At 38.8% G+C, this 14,311-nt stretch overlaps 1 protein-coding gene across 1 annotated transcript in view; it reads right to left on the reverse strand.

Moving 5' to 3' along the window:
• The window catches only part of STK32B (serine/threonine kinase 32B), a 179,179-nt gene that overhangs the window by 26,188 nt on the left and 138,680 nt on the right, over positions 1-14,311 (reverse strand). The window contains exons 7-9 of the mRNA XM_055798000.1: positions 9,102-9,205; positions 4,412-4,528; positions 3,196-3,321 (exon numbers count right to left, since the gene is read on the reverse strand). Of these exons, the coding sequence (XP_055653975.1) occupies positions 3,196-3,321; positions 4,412-4,528; positions 9,102-9,205 (347 nt within the window). The remainder of the gene's footprint in view (positions 1-3,195; positions 3,322-4,411; positions 4,529-9,101; positions 9,206-14,311) is intronic.

Raw genomic sequence — 14,311 nt, forward strand, 5'->3', positions numbered from 1 at the left:
TTATTTATATTTATTCATAAATGAATAATTCTTTATGCTTGATCAATATCAGTTCCTATCCTGAGCATGTACAATTTTAGGATTTGTCTGAAATTAATTTGTCTGAATAAATTTGTCGCATTAATTCTGAAGCTTTAAAAATGAAGCTTTTAAAATTACGTTTAAATAATTTCTTGCTTCCTTTATCAAATATGTAAGAATACAAAGAAAAGCACTAGCAATTTATGACTCCAAGCTGAATATAAAGAAACTATCTAAACCATACAGAAATACACATACTACTTAAGTAAGAACAATGTTTATGAAATCAAACTACGAAGTGAGAAATTAAATTATGGGACCTTCCTACCACAGGCCTCTCACATGCCATCTTGCCTGCCTTCTGCAGGCAAGCTCCTGACAGTAAGCTGTCAACATTTATAAAATTCTCCCCATATCAATGTATGTTGGCCCCAATTCACTCTCTCAACAAAGCCTGAAAACCAAGAAATGTTTTGTTGTGTAGCCCCAGTTAATCAGTGAAGGTTTTTGCTGGTGCAACAAAGAAAAAAGTTCTTGGAAAATGCATGGCCAAACTTGGCATCATGAAACAATAAATCTTACTATAAAAAGAAGTGTTGTGCTAGAAAAGATGTTTTGACTCTCACCATCTCACTGTTTTTCCTAATACACCTGATCAGCCTAGTGGAACATGGCCTGCAATATCAGCCTCTGTTCTGAAGTGTCTGGTAGAGCTTGTAGTGGGACTTTCAGATTAATCTGAGTAGATAAATGTAACTTTTTAATCCTATTTCCTTTTAAATGTAGAGTATTATTTTGCCTCCAATATTACAGATTTCCCTCCAATATTCAGATTCCTGCCAAGACACAAGTAAGGTGAATCCAAATGTGAAAAGAATAGCTGTCTTTGGACACATGTTTAATGGCAGACATTTTAGGAGGACTTCCTCTTTTCTCAACTTCCATCACATTCATCTTTCTCAACATCAGCCACAGAACAGGCCACTTGGCTAATAGAAGAGTACCAGGCACAGAAGTTCCACAACTCCTTCTGAAATTACATTTAAAATTACTTTTTTCACCATCCTTAAGAAGTCAGGGAACTTACCTATACTCTCTCAGGAGTAAGGTACCCTCAAAACAACCTAAATCCAGGTGTAAAGAAGCAAACAGCCACACAAGAACTCTGAATTAAGACGTTAAGGTTGCTTGTCTCTGGCCAGATGCAGACCACCACAAACGTATGCCCCAGCCCTGGGCAGGCTGAGCGTAAGCCAGATGGATGTGGAAATCTCTCAGCCCCTTTATTAGGTCCTGTTACTACAGCCAAGCTGCCATACATCATTCCTTAGGAGGCAGGCTTCACAAGGTGGCACATGTTGCATTGGTTAGCTATACACTCCTGGACTAAGGTTGGCTTGAGTCCAACCCTCAGGAGCAGAGTTATGATGGATGGTACGGCCCTAGGAATTCAAGCTTGAGTGGGAGCAAGGATGAGACTGAGACATCTGGGGAAAGGAAAACTCTGGAGCAGGAACAGGAGCAGAGCTAAGACTTGCCGTAGACGGGCTTCAGTAACCAGTTCTGCTGAAGCAAGTTGAAGTCCTCCCTCTTGTCTTTTAAGCCCTAAGACATGTACTTATGCATGAGTAGTCTCTGTGAAGTCTGGGACTCTCCTGGATCCCATGTATGTTGTACCTTTGGGTATGGGGAACTGCATCCTTCTTTTAAAATACAGAGCAGGGTTGTGAAATCTCCTGCATGCTGACAGCTGTGGACTGAACTTTCTTCTAGGAGTAGGAGGTCTAGTTAATGTTGATTTTTGTCTGAGAAGGAGTTGGGCCACACCTCCGATATCTCAGTTTCCATTCATCTTGTAGATAGACGCCATCAGGAGAACAGAGTTCACAGTCCACTGGGCCAGGGAGAAGCTTTGCTCTGCAGCGCTTTGCTTAGGGTAGCAACTTAGGAGAGCATAGGGGAAGGCCTGGCGTGGCATAGCAGTTATTCCAGCTGCAGGGACATTGAGTGGAAGGGAAGGGGTCCTGACCGTGGTTTGGCAGATATGACATTCACCTCTCAAGCTTTCACCTGGCACCATCATTCAGCCACAATGTGAAAGGAAGGAATTTCAGCCCTGGTGAACATTACTCTGAAGTGCCTAAGAGGGGGCTGCCTTTCTCTTCATCTGTCATGCTAGTTACCTGTTGTATTCCTGGTTCTTTCCCAAGCTCCCTGAGGGAGGCCCTGCTTACCCACCCATAGCTTTCTTCTGCAGGATATAGCTTCCAGAAAAGGCTCTGGTCAGGTGCCAAGAAGCACAGCAAACACTGCCAGCCCTGGGCAACCCACCTGGCTGCCTCTGCTCCACTAGGCAATACCTTCTCACCCTCAGATTCTGCAGGGCTGGATCCTCATCAGATTTGGCAAGAACTCTGGTGTGCACCTGGATGAGGACAAGGTCTAGCTATTCCCCCTTCCTCATTTTTATTTACAGTTGCATTAAAAAAGAATATAAACAAACCTCGGTGTGCTACAAATGTATTGTTTGGTGAAGAATTATGGTACAATATAACTGAACAAAGAAGAGAAACATGCTAATGCAGTCGTTACTTTTTATTCATGTCCCTCCAATCCATTTAACTTACAAATGATAAAAATGGAAATATCCGGAAAATACCAACAAAAAGGAACAACAGTAAAAAAGAAACAACCAGAATCCCTCACAGAATCTGAATGTTTTAGTGTAGCAAACTGTCACAAAGGAAATAGGTCAGTCTTTTGCAACAGTATTTTTTAAGTGAAAAAGGAACAGCACACTGGTATATTATTAAGGTCTTGCAAATGTTATTCAGATGCCTAACTTTCAGAGTAGCAGCTTTGGTATTCTTTGGCTCAGAATTAACTCTGACAATCATTTGATCTAACAGCTGAAACGCAAAGTCTGGAAAATGTTTTTTAGTTGAAAAGGGAAAAAACAAACAAACCAAGGTTAATTAGTTTTTGTTGTGATCTAATGAAATGGGTCAAATTTTCCCTTAGCTGTGACTGAGTAAATGCATGTAGAATCCAAAGTAAAGCTTCTGTGAGAAGTAAATCACTGAAGAGCAATGAATGCAAACATAAACAAGTAAACCAGCAGTGATAATTAAAATCAGCATTTGCAAACACAGTTCACCTGGAATATCAACTTACGTTAGGAACAAAGCCTGGGGTCACAGCTTTCTCTAGAACAGCATCCCAGTTGACATCAGCTAGGTATGGAGAGCTTTGTATGTCTGCAAGGCTGGAAAGGCGGCATTCTGGGTCCTTAGTGAGGAGCTGTGATCAAGCACAAGGCATTTTCTAAGGGACTGGATGCCATATAAAAGAGTGAATGTATCACACACAGAAATTGTATGATACAAAATTTTGAGTAAGAAAATGGCTAGGGAATGTTATAACAGCTCCTAAAAGTCCCAATCTAAAAAAAGATAAGTAGTAACTCATAGGATATGAATAGAATTTAATTGCCACCAGATGGCTGTTGCAGGCATGAACTGTATAAATGTATTAGCAACAAAAGTCTATTTACAAACACACAAGAGGCCAAGCCACATGAAACATCAGAGTTCAATGCCACCCAACCATTTGTGTTTAGTCTTTAATTTATTGGAAGATACAGTTACACTGAGCATCCTGGCAGCAATTAAAATTAACCACCTCATTGCTCCATCTATGAAAAATAGATTGCTTATTGCTGCAAAAGAAATTGATCTTCTGTGCTCAAATATTCAGTACTGATGATCTGAAACACCTGAGAGGCAGAAAATCCTTCAATGTGGCCAGAAATTTAAACCAAACAAAAACCTGAGGTTCCAGGAAGAAGGCCATTTCCAGGGTCACAATGCATTCAGAAAAGAACCCTCTCTTGCAGCTTAGTGACATTTACAGCAAAGTGGCTCAACGGCTGTTGTTGCAACTGTAGCAACATGGGACAGGGAGAGATACAGCCTTTTTCATTTCTAAGCTCCCTGGATGGAAACTGTAGCAGAAACTCAGAGGGCAGAGTGGTCCTTCCTTCCCACTCCCACATGCACAACCAGGGCTGGAGAGAATGGAGGCAGGGCACAGAGTGGGAATTATTGAACCTCAAAGTTTTGCAATCACTAATGAATCAGTTTTAAAATAAACAGAAATACTCTATTTCTATGTCTTTGAGGCCATGAAAAGCCTGAGTCTAAGCCCAAGAATAATCCAGCTTCTCAAGAGGAAATACTGCACCACTCACATTCAGAAAACTCTAGGAATAAGCACTGCTCTCTTATCCTTGACATTTTGACTACCTAACGTGTGCTTGCCTGATGCCTCTGCATTGTTAGAGGGGCTTCTGGAAAAGGATGGAAGACAGAAGGTGGTTGTTTGTTCTTACCTTTTTCAGTAGTGCTGTCATGCCCTTGCACCAGACAGATGAGTAGTGAACTCTTTCTATCTTGAACATGTTGAGTATCTCATCAATGGGGGTGGCTGAATGAATTTCATAGGGCCTCTGGGATAAAGTTAAATCAATATCAAGTCAGCAAGAATGGATAAAAGAGTGCAGACAATTCTTATTTCCCTGAGCTCAGTATTGTTTACATTGGAAATATCAAAACCACCAAAACATCTTATAATGATTTTGAGGCTAATCTTTCTTTGCGTGAGTGCTTTTCTTTGGTTGCAATGAATGTAATTACTCATAGATGCATTTCCTCTGCAGATTTTTCTCTCATGAAAAGAAGCATCACTTGAAATGAGATGGCTGAATAATTTTGTTCCTGGGGCATTCTATGTGAAATGTGGATTATTTACTATTTTTTACAGATTGTACTAGAATGTTCTTGTGATCTAAACTGACAAAATTGAAAAGTGGTGGCTGGAGAGAGCTTTGTCATACTGATTTTACTGAGTAGTAGAAAGAGAAATTTAAAAAATCCTTACAAAAATCTGTGTAAGAACAACAGTAAAAAAGTAGGATCCAAATCCCAACGCTTCTCCTTTTCCTTTTTTGATATCTAAAATTAACTCATTATGTGGACCTGCTGTCCTGTGTTTGCAGTACCTAAATTCTTCTATAGCTGAAGTCCCAGGCTTCCCAGCACTTTGTTCATAAAGGTTGCCGTGATTTATCTTTTATTAAATGATAAAGGTACTACATATTGAAAGGCACTACTATTGAAAATAAAGGTGCTACATATACATTTATATTCTTACTAATTATTTTGCATGTATTTTTTAAAGACTTGTATTTGTGAAGCAAGTTGTTACAATGGTACACAAGTGTGGATTGTTTATGAATTAAATTGAACCCAGCAAGTGACAAATATGTAATATGTGATAAGAGATCTTCAGCCAAATGCCATCATAGCAGCAATGCGCAAATTGAAGCATCATAATTCATACATAACATGGAGTTACCTTCTAATCCAATATCTTCAACAGTGAAGGGCAGACACTCATTACTTCAACAAGAACTGAATCTTCTGTTGAATTTGCTAGCATGTACTGGTACAAGATTATAATTTAAGAATATTTCTAGGTGTTAGTTATCTAATCTGATAGTGAATTGGAGCTACTCTTCATAAAGGCCCAGAAAATATTCTTATTTTGAGAGATTCATGCATATGTTTAACTTTGAACGTATGTATGAAACTAAGTCCATTCCAAGGCATTGCAATGTTCTAGTAATAAATCCAAGGATTGTTTAAATCTTTTTGCTTTGATTCACATTCAGTTAGTCTGTTGTCATTTAGCTATATCATGTCCATATGAATTCAACAGGACCTAAATGCCTGCTCTAAATAAATATATTTTCTTGAATCGAGTTCAAAACTCTAATTGGGAATAGTCTGTCATAGGCTTTTTCCTACCTGTGCTAATGCTGCCATATAAGAGCTATTAAAACTAAAAGGTTAACATTCCGTCTGTTGCCAAGAAGTAACCTACTGCTGATTTAGACATGATACAATGATGTGACCAATATGAACACTAAGGCAGAATTTACATCAATTGTTGGAAAGGGTGAATTATCTCTAAAAATAGCAACTTTAAGGAATAATGAATTGTTAAATTTTTTTGTTAAGGATGTTTCTGCCCATGCTTTTTCCCTCACTGGAAAATCCTTACAAACTTACCTTATTTTAAAGATCATTAGCATTCTTCAGTCTTGATTTTTTTGAGTTTTGCAGAGATTTTTAATATTGCTGTTAGCTAATTTGAATTACAAATGGCCACTGTAAGCTTGGTCTTTTGAGGTCCTTCACACCTATATCTCCTACATTTTTCAACTATTCGGTCCACTCAAAGGTCAGATCCCTTCTGGTTTATTTTGTGGAAAAGGAAAAAAATTATCTGTTTTACTCTTGTTCGTGATGTTTTACCAAAGTTTGTTGTAAACCGTTCACATTACAGTGAAAGTCAGAGTCCAAGAATCCCACCTACTACCTCTTTCCTTCACCTTGTCTCTGTTGAGGGCATGGTATATACAGTTACAATATTTGAAGCAGTTGTCTAAGGAACAGACTGACATGTCATGGTTTGCATGGTTTAATTCCATGGACTTGGGGAAAAGATCTATTTTTGATGCAAAGCTTTATGAATTTACTTTTTTCTTGTTAGGTCTTTTATTAGCAGCTGGCTAAGGAGAGAAATCTGCTTGCAACGTACTAAGAAATGCTAGCACTACAGTGGGTAACCAAAAAGTGGTCCATGCAGCTCTGTACTGGATGCAACCTGTAGCTACGGCCCTGTTTCCAGCAGCATGTTGTCTTGGCCTCCTGGCAGTAGAGAGCAAGGCATGAAGATGGCTGCAATGCCTTTAGCACCCTGGGCCTCCTCTGAGGACTCTTCCATCTCATAGCAACAGAGGCAAATAAAAACAAAAATTCAGCTCAATAAAAAGCAACTCATTTTTACTTAACTTTCAGGCAGGCAGTGTTATACACTGTCCATAGCTTAAAAGTTGAAAATGATCAAAATTTCTGACGTTTCTCATTTCTAATGCTCCTTCCTTCTTTCCCTGCTGCCTTCCCCATGCACTAGCATGCACCGTGCTCCAGCTGCAGAAAGCCCTATTTCCAGGTGGCACTGCCCAGTGCAACACCCTCCTCTTTCCCCAGGAGCACTGCAGCAGGAGCAGGTGGGCTGCACAGAGCACCTACCCATCTGCTCTGTAGCAATGGGGATCTCTTCTCACCGCTGAAAAAAGTGCTGTGAGAGTGTGGAGAAAGAGGGGGCTGCCTGCTTGCAGGTTTAGCTTGCAGCCTTGAACACGCAAGCTGCTTCTTTGCAGCCATCTGCAAAGGTCTGCTGCAGCAAATGAAGCTTTGGAGCTCGGAGTTGTTGCAGACAGCAACATGGCTTGGGCTAAACACGTTTCCTCAATCTGCTACTACTGCTCTTGTTCTTGTATCACTTCTGTCAGTTTAGGCCTTCTCTTGACTCAAAAAAATTTAGAAATACAATTCAAGAAATAATACATCTTTTCCTAGTCCGTACAAAGGCATTGGCTTCCAAGCCACCCTCTGGCTTGCTCAGGGGGCAAGAGCTGCTCTTCAGGAGAAAACAAGCAGCTGGCTTGGTCGACTGGAGCATGGACAGATGGCAACGTTTTTATTTAAATAAAAAATAAAAAAATTGATTCTGTCTCGATTTTGTTTTGTCTGTAGCCAGATAGACTTACTCAGAAAAGACTGTATGGATCTTGACAAATGGATACCATTCCATATAATTTTTCATATACTAAAGTGACTGTCACATTAGAGTGATCTTTTGTGATTAGTCTTGGGAGCTCAGCGTTCCTTACACATCTATTCATTCTGCTGCTTTCTTAGAGACATTAATTGGTGAAAAGGTTGATAGAAAACCAGCAGGATGTTCTTTTAATTTATTATATGTGCAGCTACTACTACCATATGTGACTAGGGTTGAGAATATATTATGCTTAACACTGCCAGACCTTAATTGTTCAGGTTAAAATTTTCCATCCTGGGAAGAATGTCAGCTTAAAAACTTAGTAATTTTTGAGAATGATGGTAGAGAAAAATTGCAAAGATTTTTTTGTTTGTTTGTTTTTTAAAGGTTTTTAATACTCCTGTGCTATGAGAGCTGGGACTGAGATTTGGCAAGGGAGAGATTTTTGTGTCAGGAGCATGGCTTTTGCCATTTCCATGGAAATACAGAATAGATTGGCCAAGTTTCAGGCTTTTGAAAAATATGGCTTCTGGATTGAAATAACAATGTGCTGACACTCTGAAATGTAGTTTTCCACTAAAAAATGGAAATAATAATTATTCTTTATTTCTAGCTTCCTTTTTTTTGTCATCCTACATGAAAATGTGAAATCTTTGTGGGATGGATTGTCTCTCATTAAAAAGTGCCTAGCAGGACAGGGTAGTGGTACTGTGTTAGTGTCATATGATAATAAATACTCCTTCCTTAAAACCAGCATAATACAATGCAGTAAAATCCTCTTTCCAAAATAGGAATTAAAAATCTAAAAATAAACCAGCTACTTTAGTTACATCATTACCTTGAAACAGTATTTAAATTACTGTTTTCCATAGGGAATAGTAAATATTTAAGCAACCAACTTCTGTCCTTTAATAGAAAATTCTTTTCCATTTTGGTTTATCTTCTGTGATATTTGACCATGCTCAGGAAGATTATTTATTAAGCTTATTCACATAATTGATAAGACAAGTAACAAGTGCGCTGGCAGAGAAGCATTTTCTGTAGCTGGGCCAAACATCTTAGGATATTACTTTAGCTCTTTTAAGGTATTAGCCAAGAGAATCAAAGATATAATAAAACCTGAAGAAACTCAAGTTCTATTTGTTAAAAAATGCCATTGTTTCCAGTTCAGCACTGTGGAGAAGCCATTCCTTAGCCAAACTTGGGCAAACTTTCATAATAAAGAGTGAGGTGAAACTTTCCCAAGAACGTTTCCAGCTGGGAAAGACCCAGGACAGTATTCCTGACCTGAGCTTCAAATTTTATCATGAAGGGTGCCTTCAGGGTCACTGAAAGCTTTGGGACTTATGTCAGTGGATGTGTCAAATAACAATAAACCCCATCATTCTTACCCAGCCCCTCAGTAATTCATATGCGGTAATTCCTAGTGACCACCAGTCTACTGGGTACGAATATCCTGGACCTCCATCCATAAAGGCCTGGAACACTTCTGGAGCTAAAACAATGAACCAAATCAAACAAAAAGCATTGTGTTAAGATTAGACTATGGATCATTAATGTTGACAGCTGAAAAATTAATAAGGATGCAAAGGAATTAAATTTTATTTTCATTTGTACATAGGTACACTAAATACATTTATAAATGCAACATTTTCAGGATGCAGTTTCAGTGCCTCGGCTTGCTGGCATCAACTGACCTTCACTGGTCAGGGTTTTTCAGAAGTCAATAATTTTATATGTCAATTCTTACCTGGTCCATTTAAGTTTTATGTAAATAAAAATAAGTAATAAGAGGGGAATTCCTGAACTGAAGTGTGACTTGGAACATCCAGGGTAGTGCAAACACTTTAATGGGACAAATATCTGCAGGCAAGGTGATTCTTTGTGACTGCTGGAGGTGTTGAACATGGTAAATCTCATCCTTATTCTACATTTGGATAGAATTAACCAGACAGGTTTTAAAGGTATTTAACAGGAAAATTACAATTAAATACAAATCCCAACACTGATTGTATGCTATGAGAAACTCTGTCATGACTGGAAATAAACACAGTCAATAAAGTAATGAATTCCATAAAGATAGTTTTCCGCGGGGGGGTGGTGTGTGTGTGTGTGTGTGGAAATATCTTTTCAAAACAAGGATTCAGTTTGCTAATTTCAGCAAGAAAAACATTCAAAATAATAACACTGTAGTTTCTTCAGAAAACCATACATAAATAAGAGAGGATACGAAATGAAAAAGTCAGTCATGCTTTTCTAATTATTTCACAGCAGAATCTCAGTACACTTTGTGAAAACAACACTTTCCCTGGGGATTTTCTAAACAACAGTATCGCCAACCATAACATCGTGCTAGATTGCAATCACCATGTGAGCCTCTTCTGGCCACAATACTGAGCCTAATGTACCACATTACCGCCTGACTACCATCACACCACTTTGTAATGGGCATACTGCAATGAATAATGTAATCTAGTCACACTTACTTCTGACTGGCAGTTTAGGATTTGACTATATATGACCTTAAGAGAAACACCTTTAATTAAAAGAAAGACATTCCTTTCAGAGGTGTTTTTGGAGTCCTTTCATTATGGATGGCAACAACTTACAGCTCCAGACCTGACTTCAGAAAGTCTTGTCTTTCTGAAGAGAAACCCATTAGAGGATTTCAGCATGCAGGAATTGCATACAGTGAAACTCTAACCTGAAGAATAAAAAGCAATGAATGAATGAAAGTGGTCCTATACTCTTTTCCCAGGAGGACTACCTCTAAATATGTTTGGCAGTACAACTGCAGGCACCTAAATAAACATTTTTGTCAGAATATATGCGTTTGGAGAATAGCTGACTGGTGGATCTCCAGCACAGGTAGGCTTGTGCTCTGATCCAGTATGGCATGAATCAGCAATGCCATAAAAGTCAGCACACTGAGTTAGCTCTGTCTCACCCACAGATAATATAGCTTCACTTTTCATGCTATATCTTTAGATTGTACTTCGGATCTTGTTCACATGCTGCTGGGGATCTGTGCAGGCACAACTTGTGTGCCATCTATCACATAGAGAGATGCTAAGAGGGTATAGGTAGGATTTTTTGTGTTGCTTTAGTGGATCAATGCACCTAAATTGCATATCAGGCATGAAAGTTATATTTGGAATATCACCACAGGCACCTTGTAGTGAAGGTTTGCTCTATTTAGCCACATTAGTTATGGGTTTTGCCCACTGTGCCTAGATGATGTATAATACCTCATTACAGAAAATAGCCTCTGTGGCCTTTTTACTGAACTATATAGGTATAATATTGGTTTCACTCTTTCTTTTATAGCTTTACCTTTGTAATAATGTGATGGATCACTATCTGATTTCTGTGAGGTAGAGATGAGAGTACTTTACTGATGTAACCTACAACATTGCCAGAATGGTGCAGCCGTTTTGCTAATTCAGCGACTGAGTTATCCACTTTTATTTTATCTCTTTGTTCTAAAAGCTTCAAGGTCAACTTATCCCACATTAAGCAGATAAGCAGGAAATGCTGTCTTTTGCCCACTGGTCCTGCTGTTTTGAAGCTCCATTAGCTCACCTTAAGCTGATGGCACCCTTAGATCAGCATATGGGCGGTTAGGCTCCCAGTTTGTAAAGCAGCTAGCCCCTTTTCCCCTGCTTTAGCCATATTATTTGCATTCCAGCTGGACTGCCTCTCTGCATTCGTTCAGCTCCAGCGAAGTGATAGTAAGCGCCCGCCTCTCAAGATGGGAAGGGGCTGACAGAAGGTGCAGTATGATTTACAGTGTCCTATGTACAGGTTTTTTCTCAGGGTGAAATCTCAACCCTACAGAGGCCAAAAGACCTTTCCCCAGTTTGGCAAGGCTATTAAATACCAGTCTCACACTAAGCTTGTGCTTAATGTCATTGTCTAAAAGCCTTTTTGAACTTTGAATATTAGATGCTAACAAAGTCCGCCAGGCTGTACGGCGGACTTCTGGAGTCTGCTTGTTCATTCAGAACCATAGCACAATTTTACAGAAAAACAGCCAATCCTCCAGGTGATGTGTTTAGCCAAGCTCTGAGGAGCTAGTGCTGTGAAATACAGAACATTGAATTAAGTTTTGCTGTAAGGAATAACCATGTAAGGAAAACTAATCCTAGCAAACTGGCTAGGATAAAAGTGAATAAAAAATCTGAAAGTTAAAATTCTACATTGGTTTTCTTTAGGATTGCTATGGAAATAGACTGTCCGTAATGTTTTAAAATTTGAATTTGATCTCAGGTTCAACTTGAACAGCCATCCTGCACTCTGCTGTGGATAGGTTCTTCCAAAAGATGGCAAGATTTGAGCTTGCCAGCTTGGATCAAGGGCAACAACTCTGCTGTATGCACCCTTTCTGCATGCAACTTCTCTTATCATAACAGATTTAGCATGAGAAGAATACTTACATCTTTTTACCCCCATGCATCTACCTAAATGCAAGGATTCTGCTTGCAGATGTTCATTCATGTGAACAGAAGTGAGAGAGTGCGTGTAAGAATGAGAGTTTCAGATCTTTTTCCTCAAGCAATTTCTACTCAACAAAGGCTTTTCAAGAAAATACGCAGGTTTAATACTGGTCTGATCCTGGAGATTCTTTTGTCTGAGACCTGTAGTTACTATCACATACAGTTACAGGGAAGGCAGTACAAGTTTGCATGGTGGAAGCAGTCTTTAAATAATGAAATCAAGTAATAGCAAGTCTAGCAGCAAGGGTGAATTCAAAGACAAGTGGAGAAGTGATGCAGTTGGTAGGTCTCTCACATCCTCACAACTCCCCATGAAGAAACATCTTTGACATGATGGAGAACTGCTTTACCAGAGCTGCCCAAAAGAGTCCCTTCAACAGCAGTGACCTGGTGCAGGCTCCCTGCTCATGCTGCTTTGAGCAGGAGGTTGGACTAGAGACTCCTGAGGCCCCTGCTGACGTGAATCACCCTACAATCCTACAGTGCTAATGAAGCTGAAGCAATCACCTTCTCACAGCACATCTGAGTGGGCTGATGAAGGGGTCTAGGGCCAGAAGTCTCAATGGGACGTTTACAGCTTCTTCCTCTTGGCAGTCATCATGAACTGCATGGGCTCTTCACCCCTGCTCAGGCACCCTTCGTGCAAAGTACCAGGGACTTTTGAAAGTCTGGATCTCAGCAGCAATGCAGTCTTTTGGTTTGGGGGATTACTCTTTATGTGTAGCAGAAGTTCAATCTGACACATTTCATGCAAGACTTTGGTAACTACGAAAACAGAGAATTTCACAGCTAATGCCATTCCAAGCTGGAACATCTCTGCTCATTTTAGCAGGGCAAGCAATAAAAATCAGGAACATATCTGCATCTTGTATGATAATGAGTAAATACACATATTTAACTTTAGCAGCTCACCAAGCTAAAAATCATCTGATAATTTTTTTCTTTTCTACATCTGTATTTTTCCTCTTAATAACATACTTTCATGCTTTCACTGTTTATCTGCTTTGCTTTCATGAAAAAATGACATAAAATGAACCCACCTTTGTGCTGCATTAAGTGTGCTTCTCTTTATTCCTTGTTTGTCCCTAATATGTATTTCCAATTAATGTGGGTTTTTTTCCAACTAATAAAATAAATCCTTTTCAGAGCTCTCTTTTGATACTTTTGCACTGTATCTTTCTAGTAACACCATATCATTGTAGACTGTAGGAAGTAAAAAAATGGGTTTTTTCCTCTTTAAAACAAAACTGTACTGGAGATGGCTAATAAAAAAGTGAACATAAAAGTACATCTGGTGGGTCTGTATCCATCTCAGAAACAGGGGTTTACTGGGATATCTATACTCCTGTTCTGTGGGTTTAACCATACTTGAGACTCCAAATAATTTTGTGTGAGAGTTATTTCTGACAAATCAATTCATATATATAACTACTCATTGCAATTATCATAGCAGTCAGATGATCTACAATGTAAGTTATGTAGAAGATGCATCTCCTCTTTATTATTTGCATTATATCTTCATTATATGCATACATCTCCTATTGTATGCATATTTCCCTAAAGATCTATAAAAAATAAAATAAAAAACTGAAGTTTTATTTAATTGATTGGTAATTATGTACCCCATTTGTGGAAGACTACCAGTATCTAATGATATGATGAATGAGCTTGAAATAAGAGAACATCAATGTAAGTGCAAACAACACTGAACCCAATTTTCACTATGTTTTCCTACTGTAAAAGAGCATTTTGTTCATCGGATAAAATGCTTTTAGGTAGGGTTTCTAAAAATCTGCCACGTGTTCATAGGTAACAGTTTAACTATGGAATTAAATGAAAGTGCTCCAGGTCTCTGAAATTCAGGCCATTTTAATTCAGTGCCCAATGGTGAGTCTGGAAATACTTACCATGATAAATAGTCAATTTGAGTTCTATCACTTGGAACGGTTGGCACAAAGAATAGCTGTTATTATTTTTGATGGAGCATACCATTTAATCAGAAAGATAATTCATCAGACCAAATCATAAAATGAAGAGCTTGGAGTGGCTCTGATACAAATTCTAAATAGCACGAGGTGACGTTTCTTTTCTGATGAACTGATTTA

The sequence above is a fragment of the Falco peregrinus genome, chromosome 2 (genome assembly GCF_023634155.1).
Source record: "Falco peregrinus isolate bFalPer1 chromosome 2, bFalPer1.pri, whole genome shotgun sequence".
NCBI classification, from domain to species: Eukaryota; Metazoa; Chordata; class Aves; order Falconiformes; family Falconidae; genus Falco; species Falco peregrinus.